This window comes from Apis laboriosa, unplaced genomic scaffold, assembly GCF_014066325.1.
Source record: "Apis laboriosa isolate Shangri-la unplaced genomic scaffold, ASM1406632v1 scaffold122_cov146, whole genome shotgun sequence".
NCBI lineage: Eukaryota > Metazoa > Arthropoda > Insecta > Hymenoptera > Apidae > Apis > Apis laboriosa.
Window position 1 is genome coordinate 2,036,668 of NW_025221084.1, and position 22,244 is coordinate 2,058,911.

General features: G+C 29.7%; 1 protein-coding gene across 4 annotated transcripts in view; it reads right to left on the reverse strand.

Annotated features, from left to right (window-relative positions):
* Positions 1-22,244, reverse strand: part of LOC122720288 (angiogenic factor with G patch and FHA domains 1) — a 33,099-nt gene that overhangs the window by 10,130 nt on the left and 725 nt on the right. For 3 of the 4 annotated variants that reach the window (XM_043946896.1, XM_043946893.1, XM_043946894.1), the window contains exons 2-8: positions 21,521-21,725; positions 21,147-21,389; positions 20,911-21,069; positions 20,541-20,697; positions 20,050-20,210; positions 19,513-19,955; positions 19,136-19,235 (exon numbers count right to left, since the gene is read on the reverse strand). In XM_043946896.1, the coding sequence (XP_043802831.1) occupies positions 19,136-19,235; positions 19,513-19,955; positions 20,050-20,210; positions 20,541-20,697; positions 20,911-21,069; positions 21,147-21,389; positions 21,521-21,703 (1,446 nt within the window). In that variant the 5' untranslated portion in view covers positions 21,704-21,725. The remainder of the gene's footprint in view (positions 1-19,135; positions 19,236-19,512; positions 19,956-20,049; positions 20,211-20,540; positions 20,698-20,910; positions 21,070-21,146; positions 21,390-21,520; positions 21,726-22,244) is intronic. The other variant, XM_043946897.1, reaches the window with a different exon arrangement.

Consider the following 22,244-nt stretch of genomic DNA (forward strand, 5'->3'; position numbering starts at 1 on the left):
TTAAGCATATTCTTTATTCGAATTTATTAAAAAAATACAACGCCGTAACATCGTCTCTTAATAGATTAATCTATTTTTAAATACCAATTGAAGAAGAATTGCAAAATTCGTATAAATCTTGAAAGAGAAATAATACCAAAGTTTAAAAAAAAAATAATATAATTAATATTTAACAAGCCTCATTACCACTTCACCCCCAACCCCCTCAATTTCCCCCTTCCTCTTTTCCTCCCTCAAGAATCGTATAAATTCAATCACATCTTCATGATGATGCCACTCCGCCGCTTAATTCCCTTCAATCCCCCCTCTCCATCCCTTTCTTCGTTCCCCTCTTTTTCCCTTCCTTTCTTTCGACCACTTTATCGGTCAATCCCAAGCCCAAGTTCAACGCCGTACACGCCGATGAATCGTCGAACCTCTGTACAGACAGGCGGGCAGGCGTAGTCTTACATGCGGCCGCTTGCACATGCACGCTTTGGCGGCTTTATGGAGAGCAGACACAGAGAGAGGCCGCACGTCCTGACCGCGCGCGAGCATGGTCGCGCGATAATCCTGTGATGGATGTCCCTAGGTAGTCGGTAAGCCCTGCCAGCCAGGCTGCTCGCCACGTCGGTGTGTTTACCCAGACGGAAGCCGTCTGGCGGCGATAGGAGGACCGACCTATCGCGTGCGATGTGTGCGGGTGATACGTCGCTTCTACTTCGACCACCACTAGGATATGCACCTCCGACGAGACGGCGTTTCAACAACGTATCTAACCGGGAATAATCGCGGCGGCAGCAGACCGGGGCCGCAGGGGGGCGGATCTTTTTTTCGATCGTCCGATCTGATTGATCGCGACGATCATCCGCGCGATGGGAAGCACCGACGGGTACACGTCGTTTAACGTCATCATTGCACGCCGAAGGAAACGGACGTATTTCGATAGGTATTTTCCACGGTACGGGTTCTTGGATGGTTTGGATTACTTATTGGGAGGGGGGTATAGGGAGGAAGAGGATAGTATGGATAGTTATCCGGTGAAATGGAAGTGACTCTTTAATAATTTTATATAAAATTGTTATAGTTGATGTATAATGTTTTTGTATAATTTTGATTGTTGATTTTGTTTGTTAATGTCAATCGAATGATAAATTGTCGAGGCAATTTTATTGTTAATTTCAATCGTTAAAATGTAAAAAGAAATGACAAAGGATTTTTTTCTTTCTTTCTTTTGTTAAGAAGATCTCACGATTTTATTATATAATTTATTCGAAGATAATTAATCTTTAGAGTAGAGTAGTAGTATTGGAATTTTGTTTCTAATATGAATCTTTCCTGTCGAAGAGAATGATATGTAATTAATGAAGATATAGGTAATAATGTAATTATAGTAAGATTTCCAGATATAAGCGAGGATATAATTATAATAATAACGAATATAATAAGATGATGTATCGTTAAATAATAATAATAATAATGATGATGATGATATAAATTTATAATATGTAATCGTCATCGTCTATATTATTTATTTATTACATGTAACATAATAAACATCATGAATTATAAAACATGTATTGTTTAATATAATTTTACCTTTTTTTTTAAAGAAATATAATTGATGCTCTTTCATTAAAAGAGAAAGAAGGAAAAGTAAAATTTATTTGTTTTAATGTTAGATAGCAGAATAGAAAGTGAGTTGCATATCATGTGAAAAGAAATATAAATAATTTCATTTACTATGACAATTATTCTTTCTCTTAATTTATCTCATGATTTCTTTCTAACTTTCCAATGTATTAGAGATTCTATCATCATTTTATTGCATAAAATTCCTTATACGATATAAAATCATTCTACCATGATCTTTTTCTCTCAAAAATACCATATGCTTTATATACAAACTAGAAACTTGTTAAACCTATTATATCCAACAAAAATTCTAATCCTACCCAGATAAATCAAAAATATCATCTTTCTGCTAACTTCTGTCCAAACTACAAATCAAACTTTCGCCAAAATCAAAATCAAAATCAAAATCAAAACCAAAATCAAAGAAAAAAAAAAAAGGAACAATCGATTGACAAGGCTTAATCCTTCGGATTAACCTTATCGCAAGCAGCTTGTTCAACAGTGGCAGGCAATCAAACATCGAGAGCACGAATTAAATAAACGAATAATTCTTTGTTTAGTAACCCATTGATCCTCGGTCGAAACCGCTTGAGCTTGAAGCGCATTCTTTAATTGTGACAATCATCAGCAACGTTTAATCATTTAATCAATTATTTCATCAAAAGGAGTCAAAGGGACTTTCAATCACGCGCAATAATCACGTTCTTTCTGGCTTGGTATGATGATGTACACGTCCATGGATCCACCGAGAGCGGTCGGTCAGAGCCGGCTGCTGCTGGTTGTAATTAATAGATCTCTCGTTGTACATATTTGTATGTCGGGTCTGGTCGATTGTTCGGACAATGTACGCCTGTGTGTCGGCGGCATGGACGCACACCTCGTCTAGACCGATCGACCGCTCCTGGCTGCCGGATTCCTAGCCTGGCTAACGTTACGGATGTATTACGCGAGCACACGTACACATACAGTCGACCACGAAAATGTTGTGACATCGTATCACAAGAATAATATTCGTCGAAAATTCTGACTTTTAATAAAATCTGTTTGCGAATCTGCGTTTAAGACGAATTATGGAGCGAATTTTTTATCGACAGAAATCTCTTCGAAGAAATGAAATCAATCCTTGATTGATTCCAAATTTTGTTTGATAATTTTCTTCACACTGGAATGATGAAGAATAATATTTTCTTTTTTTAAATGGGAATTACACGTATATGCAATAATTTTTTTATCAGAATACTTTACTCTCAAATTCCAATCTGCTTTCTTATTTCTTTAATACATCTTTAATATATGCTAAAGATAAAGCAAAGCTTTGAATCGCAAAATCGTTTTAGAATGCTCTATTATTCTGCTTAAAGAAAATTCATACAAAATTGTCATATTCAAAAATATGAAGTTTTCGAGATCGATTTCACTTCCTCATCGAAGAGATTTCTGGAAAATTATTGTTCCACGTAATCAATTATGCTCAAAATACACAAATAAACTTTCATTAAAATCAGAATTTTCGGGCTAGACGAATTTCCTTGGCAATGGTGTCCCGACATTTTTGCGACCGACTGTATACATATGTACGTGGGTGTACAGACACAGTTGGACAGACTGTTAAACTGACGACGTGGTTATGCGCGCACGTGTGCAGCCCTCCTGTGTGCACAGCATTACGCGGTCGCGTCCGGTTCCTCCTGGCTGAGCTCCGGTTAATTTCGTTCCGTCTCTACGTTCCGTCTCCCTTGAGTATCCGTGCACCATGGCTGGATCTCGAACACGCAGCGATCAACTCGCCTATTACTCGCTTTTTACCGCCGCATTTTTCGCTAATCTCTGACAGTGGACGCTTTTTGCCCTGGCCACATCCTGCTCGCGTCCAACTGTCGTGCTCCTTCGCAAATCTGTGCGAAGGATTTGCTTTGGATCGTTTCGAACGATAATCTTGGCCTGATTTTGCTCGACTTTGATCGATCGATCATTCTTATTTTGATAGGTATTACAGATTATAGGTGTTTTTAAATCTCTCTAAATCCGAAATGTGGATGGATTTTTGTTTCCAATTTTGTTTCGAAGAACCATTTTGGATCAGTTTTTGTTTTCGACTTTGATTGATCGATCGTTTTCGAATAATTCAGAATTGTTGATATATTGGTTGAGTTGTTCGAATATAGATAGATTTTCATTAGATCGTTTCAAAAAAATTTTGTTTTAATAATAGTTTGGTATACAAATTGATAATAATAAGAATCATTAAATCTTGTGAATAGGTTTGCTCGTGTAATGAAATTGCTTTGTAAAGGCAAATGTTTTATATATTGCGTTATTCGATAAATAAAAGTTGGGATAGTTGAATTGTAAATAACAATTTGAATTAAGTTTCTTAATTTAAAGTTCTCTATTTTAGTTTTCCTATTTAATATCAATCAATATGTAAAATTAAATACTATAAAATTAATTCTATATAGGAGTTTATTCTTTTCAATCAACATAAATTTTAATAAATTTCATTCATTTAAAATTTTTTATTCTAAACCCGCTTGATTATCCAATTAATTTTTAAATCAATAAAAAATCGAAATAGATTATAATTTATCGTATTTATTAATTTTACGATATATTAAAGTTTTTACGTATAGATAGCTTTTAGAAATAGAAAAAAAGGAAACAGAAGAGAAAGAGAATTTATTCTGTAATATAAGTTTTATATCCTTGGTACATAAATTTACTTTCGTTCTATAACGGAAATACATTGAATCATGCGATATAAACCATTCACAGAACGTAATTAATGTTTCGATAGTATCGTTTCAGTACTCCGATTAAAATATTTGCAACGTGAGAATATTGCGTTATAATACGATACGATCCCCTTCATTTCACAAGCACTTAGGGCTGTATTACGTTCACGTAGTGAGCACAGATTCGATGCACGTCTGGAAGGAAAACTCTTTCTTACCTGTCGTAAATTCAAATAGGAATAATAGCGGAAAATAAGTGCACAAAGTTACACAAAACCATTCACGAGAAAAGCATGAAAATTAAATTAAAGAACCTTCGATATATCTATCTTTTTAAAAAATTGTTAATTAAATAAAAACACAACTCGTTTATTAAATTATTCAGAATATTATGCATTGAATCTCGTATCAAAATTCTTAAAGAAACCTCAAGCAAATATCTCAATGACCGTAAAGTTCAATGCCGCGTAACAAAATTTTCCATAGTAACGTGTTCTTCTCATCGCGAATCGTTCTTCTACAGCTTTCTCTGCTACTTTATATTACAAAAAAAAAAGTGTAAATCAACGATATATCTGACGATATAGGTATATATCCATATACCTTTTTTTACACCAGAGATTGCCATTTGACGCTCGCGAAACGATAAATATCATCCAAAGCATAAGGGAAACCGCAGCGAAAAATAGTAAAACATGAAAACAAAAGCTAATAAAGAGGATCGTTTACGCGGATTCGCGAGCAAAACCGAATATGCGGGTATCTGTTCCCTAGGCAATGAAGAAAGGGAGGAGAGAGACAGAAAGAGAGAAAGAGAGAAAAAAAAAAGAAAGGAAAAAAGAGAGGATTCCGTCGAGTAAACAGGTAATCTGTGGCGCTATGTGCAGCAGTGTGCAGACACCGATGGCTGGCCAATCTGACGATGCACCCGCATGCCAAGCGGTGCACCTATCTCCGCAACGGTGCGTTACATGCGAGGCGCGCGTTTACGCTCGAGAGAGTGTTTAACGACACCTGCACAATCTCTGATCCCTTACGAGCGAGGCGTCTCTGTCCGCCTCTATCTCTATCCGTGCCTTTTTTATCTTTCTCACGCTTCTCTCCTCTCCAAGCAACCTATCGCTATTCTCCGTATGTAGCACGCTCTCTCTGGCTCCGTTCATGCACCATCATCCCCCGAGAGGATTCTATCTCTTTCCCCCCTCCTCCCCCAGTTTCCTCTTTCTCGATCGGCTACAGAGCCTGCTACACGTACACAGGGTTAGAAGGAGAAACAAAAGAAGAGAAGAGAAAAAGAAAAGGGAAGTGATGAGGGGGATGGGAGAAAAAGAGAGAAAAGCGAAGGGAGAGAGAGAGAGAGAGAGAGAAAATAAGCGGCGCGATAATCTGGTATCCATGGTTAGTCAGCGGATCGGCGTCTAGACGGCAGGGACGTTTGTGTTGGATTTATTTGTGACAGTGGGTTCCCACCTGTTGCCTCCCGCGCCCCTTACGAAACGCACCGCTATAACTTCCCTCTTTACCCTTTTTTCCTTCCTCCTCTTTCTCCTCCTCCTCCTCCTCCTCCTCCTCCTCCTCCTCCTCGCAGCCGCCACACCACCTCTTTTTCCTCGTCTGGCAAAGTCTGTCTCTTTACCCGTTCTCTCTCTCTCTCTCTCTCTCTTTCTTCCCCGTTCTCCCAATCCGTTAGCATACCATAAATCCTATGCGTTCTCCATTCACTCCAGTCAGTCCTTCCTAGCATTCCCTCTTCGCGTTACAAAACAACACGGTGCAAAGGAGGACAGGCCTCCTCCCTTCCTCCATCCCACCACCACCCTTCCATGCCCTGCCGCCCACGTTGAATCGCCACACGGTGAAACAGGCATTCATGCTGCCCCAGAGAATTAGCCCGTATTGCGAGAGAGAGAGAGAGAGAGAGAGAGAGAGAGAGAGAGAGAGAAAGGGAATGCGTGTGTTAAATAGAACTAGCGAGGGGAAGACTCGAAGAGAGATTAAAGAATACCTCGTCAGTGACTTTGGAAATTTCGACGTTTGAGTGACGCACGTCGGAAGCGGTTGCTTAATTTAGAGAAGAGGAACTCGGATCATCCTGGCCCTGGACGTGGCCTAATCGAGCCACGTGGATCGGATTATCAACGGTCTAGGAAGATCGTCGATTATAAAACAGGATTCGTAGAAATGGATGACGTTCCAAAATCTATTCGTCACGCCTTCTATATATCTGCTTGAAGTGTTTAATCAATTGCTTACAGTCAATCACAAAAGTATTCGTACATTATTTTAATATTTTATTCCTTTTCTCTTCTTTTTTTTTTTTTGAACACATTCAAATCAACACCGACTTAGCGGAAGATTGATTTTGATGATGTCATACTTTTGTATATGCATAAATTAGTACGCAATACTAGTGTGCAAATTAAAGACATATATGTATTCAAGCGTTATGTAGGTCTACGTACCAAGGATTCCTCGTGTCTGAACAAAGTCTGGCCACGAGTCAAGTATATCCTTTATAATAAAGTTACAAAAAACCAGATTCAATGCCATAAACAATGATCCTTTCCCACCTTTTCATTTTCTTATAGAAGATATATACATAATGAGAAAGAAAAGATCTTACAAAGAACTTAATTTATAAATTGTATTACTACTTATAATTTTTACATGTAGAATGCAATGGCTAATATAATAATATTTTTTAGTGAATAGTGAAATAGATTTTTTTAAATCTAAAATTTTATAATGATGCAAGAAACTTTAAATTACAAAAATATTTTAGTGCTCTATTATCTAATTGCAAAAAATATTTCCAAGTAAAATTCTATTTAAAATATGAAAAAATGCTGAAATTTTAAAAATTTTTATCTAAAATATGAAAAAATGCTGAAATTTTAAAAGTTAATTTTACTTTATAATAATAATATTCTGTTAAAATATGACCCATGCTGTATATATGCATAAATTTTCATTAAAATCAAAATTTTCAAATTTTTTTATAAGATAATGTATGAATGCTTTTGTCTTGCACTGTATATGTGCATATATATCTGTTTGTCCTCGAGAAATCAATTCTTTCTTCATTGAGAGAATTTCCAAGGGAGTTGTTCAACATCCCACATTCATCGATTTTATCTTCGTTGACAATAATTCAATTCGAAGTTTGCACAATGTTTACAAGCTCGATTATTGTAATTAAAGTGGTTAGAAGTTTTGAAGTTTTGCATCACCAATATTCAATTGATATTATTTTCATTTGAATAAAGATGTGGAACAAAAATATTTTTTTCAAAAATAGAAGGGATAAAATTCATTTATATTAAAATTTTGTAATAAGTTTCCAAATCATTATCAATAGAAACTTGAATAAAACTTCAATTTAAAAATTAAATCCTTCAACTATGATATAAATAAAATAAATTAAATAATACATAAATTGAGAATGACTTTTTTTAGAAGAATCTATTTAATTGCAATTACAATTTTTTAAAAATATTTAAATATATTTTGCACGATGATGTGATTTTGATTTTTGATTTTTTCTCATGAGCTAAATATTATCTTTAATGCATACCAATATAATTTATCGATATAAAAAATTAAAAATTAAAAATATATTATAATTCGTTATATCTTTTATATATGTTATAAATTTATTGCCACTTTGTATTTGGTTACGAGATTTAAAATTTTCATGATTTTTATTACGACCACATACCTCGATTTAATAAATATAATTCAAAAACACAAGAAACATAAATTTGGTAAGCACCAATCTTCATCGAGATACAAAAATATTAATTTAGTTGTTTAATTTACCACGAGAACGATATAAATATAAATAATCTTCCTATCAAGTGTAAATTAAATATAAATAGATTAAAACAATAAACGAATATCATCAACATATGTATGATGTATAAGATGATTGTAAAATATCTGATTCAAATTTATAATCACATCAAATCGCGGATGAAGATAATGATAACTAAATAATAGGCTCGGTTGATACTTATTGTTAACGATACGAAATAAATAAAACCAGTTTATATAAAAAATACAATGGATATATGGCGTGATACACGCCCAGGTAGATATAAAGGGCGCAATTATGAATCTGTTAAAAGTAGTATCCAAGCTACTTTATGGATACGCTATATAAAATTATATAAAGTACAAGAACATAAAATTAAAGTTGAAGAAAAGTGTTAAAAATTTTCTCTTGTAATTTTCATAAAATTTATGGAGTAGACGCGAATCGAAGTAGGTATAAATTTTAAGTGATTGGTATCAGTTCTTTTGTTCATTTTTTTACACTATATTGCGAGATACCTGAGTTACCACAGAAGATTATATAATTGCTTCTTTTTTCTTTTTTATCAATATCCATTATTGTATACCATTTTCGCGGATGCAGGTATAATAAAAAAATTTGAAGTAATACGATTTCGAGAAACGTGTAAAAAATAATGGAATATATAATAATAATAATATATAAATTTCAGAAATGAAAATATAATAATAATTCAACATTTATAAATGAATGTATTGTATTGCGAACATTTCTGACAATATTTAATCAAAAAGTATGATATATTTAACATTTGATAAATATTAATAATTACGTGATTTTATAATATTAAAATTAATATAAAATAATTTTAATCTTGTTTTTGTGAATTAATTTCGATTCAAACACTTTTCTATCAAAAGGAAATGTTAATAAATACCATAAAATTATTTTATAATTACCATATAAGAACTAAATATAGAATTAATCAGAAAAATATTAATCAAACTTACAGAAAAATTTTTTTCTACAACGAGTATATGATATAAATATATTTTATAAATTATTTTCAATTTAATCATGTCTTCCTATCATTAAAATATTTTTAAAATTTAAAAAAAATATAAAAAATTATTAATACAATTATTATTTTTCAATTTCAATGCTGAAATTTCACTTAAAATTAAAATAAATATTGAAATTTAAAGACCAAAATCAATAATAATTTCCTGTTACAATTCAATATTTTTTATAATTACCCATATATCATTAATTACCCATATATAATCTCACTATTAAACTATTATAATAAAAACGAGTCTATTCGCTTAATCTATCATAATATAAAATACATCTTATATATTAAGGTTCAAGCTTACTACAAAAAATTAACCGAGCATTCTTCTCATGAAGAAATTATCAAAGCCATGAAAAAAAAAAACGTGGAAAATAAACGTTTGCATTAACGAAAGACAATGAAAATTTATCGTGGTTGATCTTTGCTATAACCCATAACCTTACACCTCGGCCGGAATACTGTTAATCTATGGCTGATGTATTAATTGCCCACGATTGTGATTTATAATTGCGCGGAAGAGTTCTCGCCGCTTTATCCGAGGATCGGCTCATCACGCTCCGCGCTTTTATTAAACGGTGTGTAATGAAAATGCGTGACCGAAAAATTTCCAGTGGGTGAACAAGCGTGAAGGGAACCAGGATATCCTTTCCCAAGAAATTGGCAGAGAGAGCCCTAAGGATCATTCGAGCATGGAGATGCGAATCCACCACGATGCCGTGAAGCGGGCAGGCCGATCAAAACCAGCAAAAATCGGCATATCTGCATAAACTGGCATGACAATGAACCAAGATCGTAGATGAAGATTGCACGTTTTTTCGCATAACTTTCCATCGTTCAACCGTGGCCGACGCACCAGTATCGGCGACAACAGAGGAAAAAGAAGAGAAGCCATTGCGATTACGATGCCATAGACGTGGGGGCACGTAGACGAATGTTAATTCGAGTGGACGTGGCTCGATGAACAAGTAAGATAAACGTGATAAAGCTTATGAAGCTAGCATGGATCGTGAAAGTAACTCGCAAGTCTTTCGAGGACGTCCCTTGATATCTGATAAACTGATTGACTTGTAAAGAAACCTTTACTGTAGAGAATGAAAGAGGATTAGAAATTGGTATTCTTGTAATTAAATAGAGATAATTTAGATTTGAGATTGAAATTGAAAAGAGAAAATTAAATTGTGGTGTATTTTTTTTTTTTCTTTATATTGTGATGATTCATGAAGCAAGAAATATTTGTATTGAATTTATATAAATAAGTATTTTTTTTATTCTTTATTTTCCTATTTATTTTCATATTTTTATAGTATCAAAGTAAAATAATAAGTCAATTTGTCAATTCAATTTATGATATATCAATTTATCAAAGTATATTTAAAAGTATATCAAATATTTATTTATTCTTTTAAATATAAAGTGCCTAACATCGATATTAAAATAATTATTATCGTAATTATTATATACACTTATTGACAAAAATTAGGGAACAAAATAGTTTTCCAAAAATTGTCACTTACTTTGCTTCTTGTGATTCATAAGTCAAACTGTAAAAACCTATACATCACAATAAAATAATATTGAACTGAATATTATTTGTACACCAAAATTCTTAAATAATTACTTACTTTGTTTCTTACTTTGTTATCAATAAAACGAAAAATAATTCATATAAAACATAGAAAGATTCGATTGCTCGTTATAAAATAACGAATAAACAAAATACGATCCGAAATATATGCATCAATACGCCAATACCTCTGGAATCCTTCGCGTACAGTATGCGAGCGTTAAAATCAAAGCCCTACGGATAAACAATCGAAATTGCAGACATGCAAGAAGCAAAGAAAACGCTTGGTAGGCAGGGGGATGCAATCGCTGGACGTAGGCGGGAGGGGGGAGGGAAGGGAAGGGTTTTTTTCTCGGTTTTCGACGATGATCTCTCAACGTTGTCCCGAATTCCAAAGACAATGGGGCCCCTCCGGGGCAACCGAGGGAGGTCGAGAGCTGATCCTCGCCGTATCCTTGCACTCTCTTGCCTCTCTGCATTACATAATATCGAAACGACCTTGCGTTCCGTCGTACCACCTGCGGCAGGACTGCACACGTACACTTGGTGTACAACTTCCGCTCGGAACCCTCTCCCCACCCCCCTCCCCTCTCTCTATCTCTCTCTCTCTCTCTCTCTCTTTCTCCTCCATCCTCCTTCATCTCCTTTCCTTCGCCTTCTCTCCTTTCGCAACCTTTTCCACCGTCTCTGGCCCGACCTTTCGGTCTCCGTTCCACGCCCGGCTCCGTGCATTCTGCCCCGTGCCTTTTTCTTCTCTTACCACTATTTTTGCTTTCGTCGGAAGAAAAAGGGGCCGGTGGATGAATAGAAGGCGCGCACAAGGCAGAGGAACGAGCAGGAGGAGGACGCCAGCAACAGGTTTTGGCGGACAAACAGGAGACCGGGTGAGTCGTGAGTCAAGATCTACGATTCACTTTTATCCGGCTCTTTTCTTTCTCTCTCTCTCTCTTTCTTTCTTTCTTTCTTTCTTTCTTTCTTTCTTTCCCTTTATATCTTTCTCCCTCTTCTCTCTAACCTCGCTGTTCAACGTGGCGCGAATCAAAACACTCTCGATCCGGACTTGCCGGACGATTATCCGGGGGAAAAACGAAAGCTAAAAGCGAATTGGACAAACTGGAGACGAAGGGGATGCACTGCACGGGGATCGAAATCGTGATAATCGGAACGTTGCTGTTGCGTCGCGTTTAATGTACTTATTATTATCAGTATTAGTACACACGTGTTAATATATTCAGATGTTAACTCCTATGTCGAGTGTGGCTCGACATCACATTTCTTACACCAACTGCAATGTCGAACTAGACTCGATATCATACAACGCAGTTTCTAAAATAATTTAAAATGTTTTTTTTTTCTTTCAAAAAAAAAATTTGTAATACTTTATACAATACTTTATTAAGATCTCCTCTTTTTAGATCCTTTTTGGAAAATGAATTAAGGGGTTGTTGCTAGATAAAAAAAAAAAATTAAAGAATGCAAAAGGTTAATATATTTGGAAACTCGATTCTAAGTCAAGAAGTCAAAGCAAACATTAATGTTAATTACAACAAATATAAAAATCTATATCTTATATTCTTATCTTTTCCTAATGTTAATATATGAATATAATTAAAATGTATAAAATAACAAATTAATAATAGAAAATTTATAAGAAAATTAATAGAAAATTATTCTCCATTTTTTCATGCATTTAATAGATAATATAAATATAATTTAATTAATATTGATAATAATAATTGAAATAACAATTGTAGATTCTAATGTTTAAAATAATTCAGAAGAATCTTCTTCATTTAGTTTATAATTTAAAAATTGAATAATTTAAAGCCAAAAAAAACAATTCATTTACAAAAAAAAAAATTCTATAAATTATAAATTTCAAATACAATTTTCTTAATTTTCTTATTATATTAGATTTCAATTATTAATTTTATCTAATATATTTATATATAATATTATTATTATATAATATTATTATTATATTCTATCATCATTCTCTATTATTCTGCCATTTATAATTCTATAATTTTCTAATTAAATTACATTGTACCAAAAATATTGGTACTTTTGAGCAATAATGTATATAAAATTGAACTAATTGAAGAAAATCTATAAATTTTAAATACAATAAATATAATTAATCAACGATACACATTATTGCACTATCGATATTATCTTTGATTTATGTTTAGAAAGTTGCTTTCAACGCAACGAATCGAGATTTATTGCAACTAAGGTTGATTTTCATATGACACTGTTACAAAATCGTTATCAAGATTCATAGTTTCGTTACGGTTTATATAACGATACATATAAACTATAAAAAAACATTGACATATAAAAAAATATCGATATTAAACTATATTATTTTTTGTAAGCTAAATCCACATTTATCAAAGTCTAAATGAAAACGTATAATTCAATCGGTGTATTTATAAAATGAATGATAACATATAAAATCTGTAAAATATAATATTTGTAAAACATAAAATATTAAATTTAAATATTTAAATCATGTTCTGTATGCTTCAAAGAATTATTACAAATTTCAACGATGGTATTTATAATTTCTCACATCCTAAAATATTTTTTTTATAAAATCACAATTTATTTCATTTTTTTAAAAAAATTTTATGTTGTATTTTTAATGAGATAAGAGAATAATATCTGCGTAATATATTTTAATACATAACATAGAATTTATTTTTTTATCAATTTTAAAAACTTCTATCATTCTTATAATAAGCAAATATTTAAAATTCGAAAAAGTTTCCAAGTACAAGTAAGATTAAATTATTATAATTACAATTTATAGAAAAAAATTAAATAAAAACATTACTTTGGTAATCAAACGACCGATACATATAAGAATTCTTTTGACAATATTTATCATATAGAAAAAGTAAAAAAATATAATTACTATTTAATATATTATATTTTTTATATACTTTTGAACTGATGTTAAAGATCAATTATTACATTACATTTAAAAATTATCACATCAAAGAATTATCACATTTAAAAATAACTAGCAAGAAATGAATTGAATAATAAAATCATTAAAAATAAAGATCATATAAATTAACATTAATCAAGTTTTATTAAATGAAAAATCCTTTTTTGAAAAAAAAAAATTGTCTTGAATATAAGAAACGATTATCGCAAATATTAATCACGATATCATTGATTATAAATAATTAAAAATTTTTAAAAACCTAGAAACTTGATACAGTATTACTTACAATTTAATATAATATCTAATATAAGAGTTCAATTCTGTTTCTAATTGCATCGATATATCTAAATCTTTTTAATTTCCAACGCGAACTGTATTATACTTCTCAAAGAGAAATCGTAGAAAGCTCTTCCAATAGAAGATTTTATGGAAGCACCACGATGCCTCATTCCCTCGCGAAGCTGCGCGTTGGATTATTTATTGCGTCATTAATCAATCAGGTTTTTCCTCGCGGTACTGTAAAGGGCAAGAAAATGCAATATGGAAATGAATGTAAATCGTAAAAGGCACTACCGTGGATGTTCACGCTGTAACCGTGAAATGGCTCGCAACAGCCGGTCTACGTGAAAGTCCATAAAATGAAATTGTTGCAGTTTCCGGATGCACTTTAAGGTTGCCTTCACAAGACAGCGAATTGTAACGCGTTGCATCGATTGCGTTTCAGTTGCAATTGTTTAACGATCGGCGTTACGAGTCGGCTTAACTTTACAGTTCCAAGTTAAATTGTAAGGTTATTGCATTATTTATAAGTGACAGAATGCGACTAAATAAAGAAAATTAAATGTTTCGAACGATGAAATTAAACGTTTGAAAAAATAAATAAATAAAAAGAAAAAGGAACATCATCAAAATATAATGTAGAACAATTTTAAGATTAATAACTATTTTTCAAATGTACTATTATTTAAGTTTCCTAAAAAAATCAAATAACGAAAACAAATAGATAACGCCATAAACATATGTAGATTACTTGAAAAAATTATAAAGCAAGATTCAAATATATTTACACCAAAAAAAAAAATTATACTTATTGTTAAAATAATATTTATCGAAATGAAAATGAAATGAAATGAAATATAGAAAAAAATAGAAATAACAACCAATATTATAGATTATTAATTTGGATTATTAATTCACGAGCAGTATCATTGATAACTAACTCTACTGAAAAAAAATTTAAATTTAATTAAAAATTAAGTTTAATTTAAATTTTCTTAAATATTTAACTACTCATTGCATTTATATATTGACATAAATAACACAAAATTATCAAAGCTTCAAAAGAATATTTCAATTCCAAAGATACAGAAAGATTTAATTTCAAATTTTAACTTTTAACTTAAAAATTAATAATAAATAAATATTGCATCTACCTGTTATATCGAACATCTTTTAAAAATTCAATTTTTCTTTCTCTGTCCGAAAAGAGTCAATAATAAAAAGTCTTCGTTACATCGGAAAGTACTCAAATAAATGAATCTTCCAAGATTTCATTCGGTCAGATAGGACATGCATCCACCTACACCTGTTAACGGCACTTTCATAGCTTGCGACAATTTTATACTTTATCGTATGCTCGTGGTTTAGTGGCAATCGCCATTCGAGAGCTTTACAATGTCTGGTTTACGAACTCTCGAAAGCGAACATGCGGATTCACCCCTCGTCATCCGTCTCTCTTCCATCTTCCTTCTCCTACATTTTCACCCCCGTTGTACGACCGAGAGTGTGTTTCTAGTTTACGATGTAGGTCATACAGATTGAACGAAGAGAAACCGCAGAAATAGGTACAGTTACTCCCAAAAATATTCGATACAATATATATAAAATAATATATTGTATATGATATAATATTGATTAATTTATAGAAGAATTTAAATTATTTCTCTCACATATTTAAATTGATAATTGATCAACAAATTCAAAATGTTTTATTATATTTGGAAAAACTATGTATTTAAATATTAAATTTTGTAATTTATTATTAATTTATTAAAAAATATTTTAATAATTAAATTTTATTATTTTACATTTATAAATATGTAAAGTATATGATATTTCTGATGAATTTAAAATTTTTCATGAGAAACCAATTTATTAAATACGTTTCAAAATGTAAAATTAATCACCGCATGAAATTATTAAATCGTAAATTATATTTCTGACTTAAAATCACGTAATCATAATGTATCTTTAATCATATGATTAAATCTTCGTATTCGGCATAAAATTATACCATTTCTCTTCGAAATGAAACAATTGAAAAAGAATAAAAAAAACTATATCATATCTCAAATCGACTTTCTTTTTTCCGCATTACAAATATTCGTAAAACATACATATTTATTATCCGTATAATTGTTTCCTGTGTTGTATAAAAACAAAACTAATTGGTGACATGAAAATATATTAAATATTTCACGATCAGTAAAAAAGAACTATCAACCTCGTTTCTATCTATCATGAATCATAATTATACGACGATGAGAGAAATCGTTTTACGAGAAAAAAGTATCGAAAGAGAATCATTATCCACAAAAACAACGGATTACAATGCGAGGAGTGTGGAGATCGTCACAGATAAATTTACCGTAATTTGCCAAGAAGGATAAAGTTTACAGGCAAATTTAGCAGATACGCGTCAAGGTATACAGAGACGAGAGAAAACAACATTCTCTCGCTCCGTCTATGTTTCCTTTCTCCCTCGATCCACCCCCACAAGAGTAGAGCAACACGCCATCTCCCTTCCTTAAGCTCAGAGAGCGTGCAATAGAGCATACGATGCGTCTAGACAAAATAATGATTTGGATTTCAATACATTTGCATTCATTACCCAGGGACACCTCTTCTGTCGTATCCTCTCCCTCTCTGCTGCTCCCGTTTTCGTCTGTGCAAAGATCCCCTCTACTATTCCGTTTCATGTCTCGCAGAGTTACGCTCGTTATCATACGAATGCTCTGGTCGTGCCGTCGGCGCTCGTTTCGTTGCTGTCGAAATGCGATGCGGCCGGACGAGTAAGCAGCACTACCAGAACCAGCTTGCTGTCTGGCTTTTGCAAACATATGTACCGTGTCCATGGATAGACACGTATATGCATATGTGTGTATCGGCAAAGTATCGGATGGATCAGTCAGAGGGTGATCATAGTGTGATTCGATAGTGTGGAGGCAGAGCAGAGGAACGGAGAAAGCGTACAAGGGGATGAGCAACGATAATACTAGCAGCAATTTGTAGTTTTTAACGCTTTGCCTAAAAAAAGGCAAACGAAATCGGATTGCGAATTTACAGCGGCGTAATGTTCAATCGAAATGTTCGATTTATATGGACAAAAGTAAAAAAAATTTTAATTATAATAATATCGAAGGAAAATTATTTTAATACTTTGTGCAAATATATTATAATAGATATAAGACGAATGCGAACATTATTAGTTATGTTATTACTATATATTAGAATATGAATTCCATTATTAATCATATATATTTTGATGATATAATAATTGTTTTACGTGTTTTGATTCAGCAAATTTTTTTTTAATTTTATCGGAAGTACATCATTAATAACAGTTTATATATCATAGTTTAAAAGAAATATTTTTTTCGTTTATTTTGGAGAAATAGTTGCAAGCATTTATTGGTTATTTGAAAAATTAAAAATTATGTAATTGTATATTATATAATTTATTATAAAACTTGAAAAAGAAATTTAAACATCAAATTGATCACAAAATATAAATTTTTTTCTTTTCTCATTTTATACATACAAGATTGATGTTTTTAATAAATTTTTCATTTTATCTATAAAATTATTAAAAATATTTTTATTTTGCAAATTTGATGATTGAAAAAATTTTTAAAAAATTAAAAAAAAATATGTTTTTTGATATTTTCTCTTTAAATTTTAAGTTGCAATTTGTTTAAAGTTGTGATCAAGAAAAGTGAATCAAAAAAACTAATAATTTATACATTATTTGAATGTCTTAAATCGATAAACTTTTTTGCAGTAAATTTGAAATAATTTTGCAATAAAAATCAAGTGACTTTTGCATAATAAACGATATAAAGAACATCAAACAAATTATTATTAACTATGATATTTTAAAATGATATTTTTTAAAATCTCATAAATATTTTAAAATATATTATTTATTTATATTTAAATATAAATAATTCTATGTACTCATTCTTTACCAATAATATTTTTTTCACAATAATATATACATATGTATATATTATTATAGAAAAGATAAATATTTAGGATTAAATATTTAATTTATTTTATATTTTTATTCATTCATTTTTTAATGTATTTTGATTTCAAAAAGAATATATATAACATTGATCTATATTGACCACAATGATCATGTTCAGATAATGAATGATCATGCATTTTGTATTTCTCAACATTTTTTGCTTTGGTTTCACGTGTAACATCAATACCATGAATTTACTAATCCGAAGAATGTTCCATGCATGCAATTGCGGATTGACATCATCGGAATCGCGGATAGAATAATATTCTAATATTCGAAAAAAACATTTTTTATCGATATATCATTTATATATTATAACTATTAGATTTTATCGTTTATTATTAGACGATAGATTCTAAAAAAACATTTTCAAAAGCTAATGAAGATACTTGGAACAAATTTTCGGATTAGAAATATTCATCTTTAAATTAATGGTTTGTTTCATTTATTTTTATTTGTTATCATCTGGATTGATGATATTTATGCACTTATAAAAAATTTAAAAACAGAATTTTGAATATATATATAATGTAAAAGAATATATAATATATAATTTAAATAAAATCACTATTATAATATAAATTATAATATTATTAAGTGAAACATATCTCTACTTAATTTATATAAATATTCGCAATCTTGTTATATCAAATAAAAATTTAGATTTAAATAAGAATAATAGTTTTTTTTTTTTGAGAAAGAAATATCTTTTGTCTTTTATTAAAAAATAATTCATGCTAAGATTTACATTCATGAAATAAAGATAATAAATAGAAATCGACGGATTCTATTTATTTATTGAATTTATGAATCATAAAATTGTGAAAAATTATCAAATATTCTATCATTTCTAAATATTCTATATTACAAAGATTATTAAATATTTTAAATTAAGACGAAATTCGTTTTGTATATATTATAATAATGATAAATTTTATATATATATATATATAATAAATTGGTAAAATAATAGAACTCTTTAATTATTTTAATAATCATATCATTAATTACTCTATTATTTTAAACTTTATAATAGTTTTAAATTAGCTTTTAAAATAAATAAAAATATATTATAAAAAAAGCAGGACTTACCGGTTCAATTGGACCATCTCTTTCCCTTCCTAATGATTGTCCCTCAGACCAACCCATTTTTGATAGAAGTTTAAATCCTCTGTTGTCCTTTGCGATAGAACTATAAATAAAATCATAATATAGAAATTAAATATTGCAAAAAATATAAAAAAAATTTTTAAAAATAAAAAACTTAAAAAAAGATCGAAAAAAACGAAAGTTGACTTATGTTTAATCATAGTATAATATCTAAAGGAAGAAAAAATTTATAAATTTTTTAAATTATAAATAAATTTATAATTTATATATAGTGTGTATATATATTATTAAAAATTAAATTAAGAATTTTCATATGATAATTTTTTAAATTTAAATTTTACAACAAATAAATTACTTACATGTCCATTGAACTTTGTTGTGTTTTAGCATGATGATTTAAAGAACCAACGCATTTTCTACGACTTTGCGCTCGATCTTGATATCCTGATGCTACCTGACTAGCAGTTGCAACATTATCTTTTTCTACACCAAACTTATGTTTCAGCCGCCGTAATTCTTGTTTATGTTGCTGCTTTTTAGAAGATTTATTTTCTTCTGCATTACTATTTTGTTGAACAAGTCCTGGTTCACAATGACCACAAGTTTCATTTCCATTGTGAATGTGACACAATAATTTTGTAGTTCCAACTTGCACAATTGAACCATGTGAAACTTCGTGAGGATCAGATTCTTGTTTAGCCACAGATAATCTTTTACCATTTAAAAATGTACCGTTTCTTGATCCCAAATCAGTGATTTCATATATTTTCTTATCTTCATTATATAAAAAACGGGCATGTTGCTAAAATATTAATTATTTTATGTATATTATATCACTTACATTTATACAAAAAAATTTTTTTATTTTTAACTTAAGGATGTTTAGAAATACTTACTTTACTAATATTTATATCAGGAATAACTACAGAATGATCACCTTCTCGACCAATTGAACCACCCGTATATGCAACAAGAAAAAGGCTTCCAACTTTTAATTTTGGTAAAGTGGTTTTCTTAACTATGATTCTCATACACGGTGGATAAGTTTTTGCTAAATCTGAAATAAAAGTGAATTGACAAAAAATTAATCAATATATTTCAAGTTTAATATATATTATATTATTTGCTTATTTATACTATTAATAATTATATTGTTATATTTATAATACTATATATGTATTATTAAATTATACATATATTATTAAAATATAACGAAAAACAATCATTCAATTGAAAAAAAAAAATTATTATTTTATTAGTATATTAAGTATATTATTTAGTATATTATTAGTATATTAAATAATCACTTAATATTTTATGTATTAAATAAATAAAATGTTTTTTTTTTCGTCAAATAATGTTGTAGGAAAACAAATTAAAAATAAACCTTGATCTTCTTCATGGTCACTGTCACTACTAGTACATAATTCTGGAGTAATGTCATTAGAACTGCTGTCACTATCATTGCTTGAACATTCACCCTCCTCGAGTTCATCTTCTGATTGTCCTTCTCTTTTCGCAAGTTTACGTTTTTTCCCCTCATCCTACAAGAGAGACATGTGTGCATATTAAGAGCATAGGATAATTACCTAGTGCTTGACGCCTGTATTTTTCAATTGATATGTTTGAAAGGCCATTTATTAATTCATGTATGTCATCCAAAACCTGAAAAATTAAAAATTTTTATCTGCATATGATTTTTTTTCTTTTTTATTTTTTTTTAAATTTCATTACATTCTATATAATAGTTTAAGTACCTTAATTGCCTTTCTAGTCTTTTGCTCCTTCTTGCCTTGCACACGAGCAGCTGCTTCATTCCCAGTTACTAGAGCTTGACTATGGAACTGATATGTTCCACTAGTTTCATCATAATAATAATATGTGCCTGTATTACCATCATAATATAAACCTTGTTTCTGAAACAATTTTTTTTATATAATTTTTATATAAAAATTAGCAATGGAAGTTTAATAATTATTACATAAATACTTACTGCATCATAATAATATCCACTATTATAATCATAATATAAACCAGAAGTTTCTTCATAAACAAAACCAGTTTGCAATAAAGCAGATTCAGCTGCTTCTTTAACTTGTTGTATAATATCAGTTGAAGTTTTATCATTATTAATATTCCAATCTTGTGAAAGATATGATTCTTTTTCATATTCCAAAGGATTTGTTTGAGTTCCATAATCAACTAAATTTTTTTTCTGCAATAATTTCTGACTCTCCTGAAATAAAAATATAAATTATTTCCTATAAAATAAGTATAAATTATTTCTTGTACAGAAGTAAAAATATAAAATAATATATGAATAAAAGGAAAAATTTAAAATAATAAATTTAAAAATATAATTCTTACATATTCATTAAGTTTATTTCGTAACTTGGCAATTTTTTTATTTCGTTTTTTAATATGATCACGCATTCTTTGAATAAATCTTAAAACATGAGGATAATTACATAGTTCATCTTGAAAATCCAATTCAAAATCTGATTTTATTTCCCCTTCATCACTTTCACTAGATATATTATTTTCTATCATTTTATTACTTTATCTGTAGAAACTAATAAAATAATGAAATATTTGAAATTAGTTCTTTATATAATCATGTAGAATATAATTATATACTTTATTTAATATTTGTATTTTAAACTTTCCATAAAATTTTTAACTATAATTTATTGAAAAATTTTATTCATTTTTATTTATTTTTTTTAATAAAACATATAAATAATAAACTATACAAAAATATTTTAATATTCGACAATATGTAAACAAATTAAATTTGATTTATAAAAAAAATGATTTATAAAAAAAAAATTTTATTCCAAATTATGTCAAATTCTTATTCATAAATAAAATAGAACAATATTATTATATTTTAATTATATGTATAAAAATAAAAATAATATAAAACTTATAAATTTCATACATAAATAACATCATAAACTTATAAATAAAAACTTATAAAATAAAATTTATGCATATATGTATATATATATAAAGTCATATCTGATATTTCTACTTCATATCAAGCTACGAAACTTGTTTTAATTTCTTACTATGTAAAAAATCAAAAAAA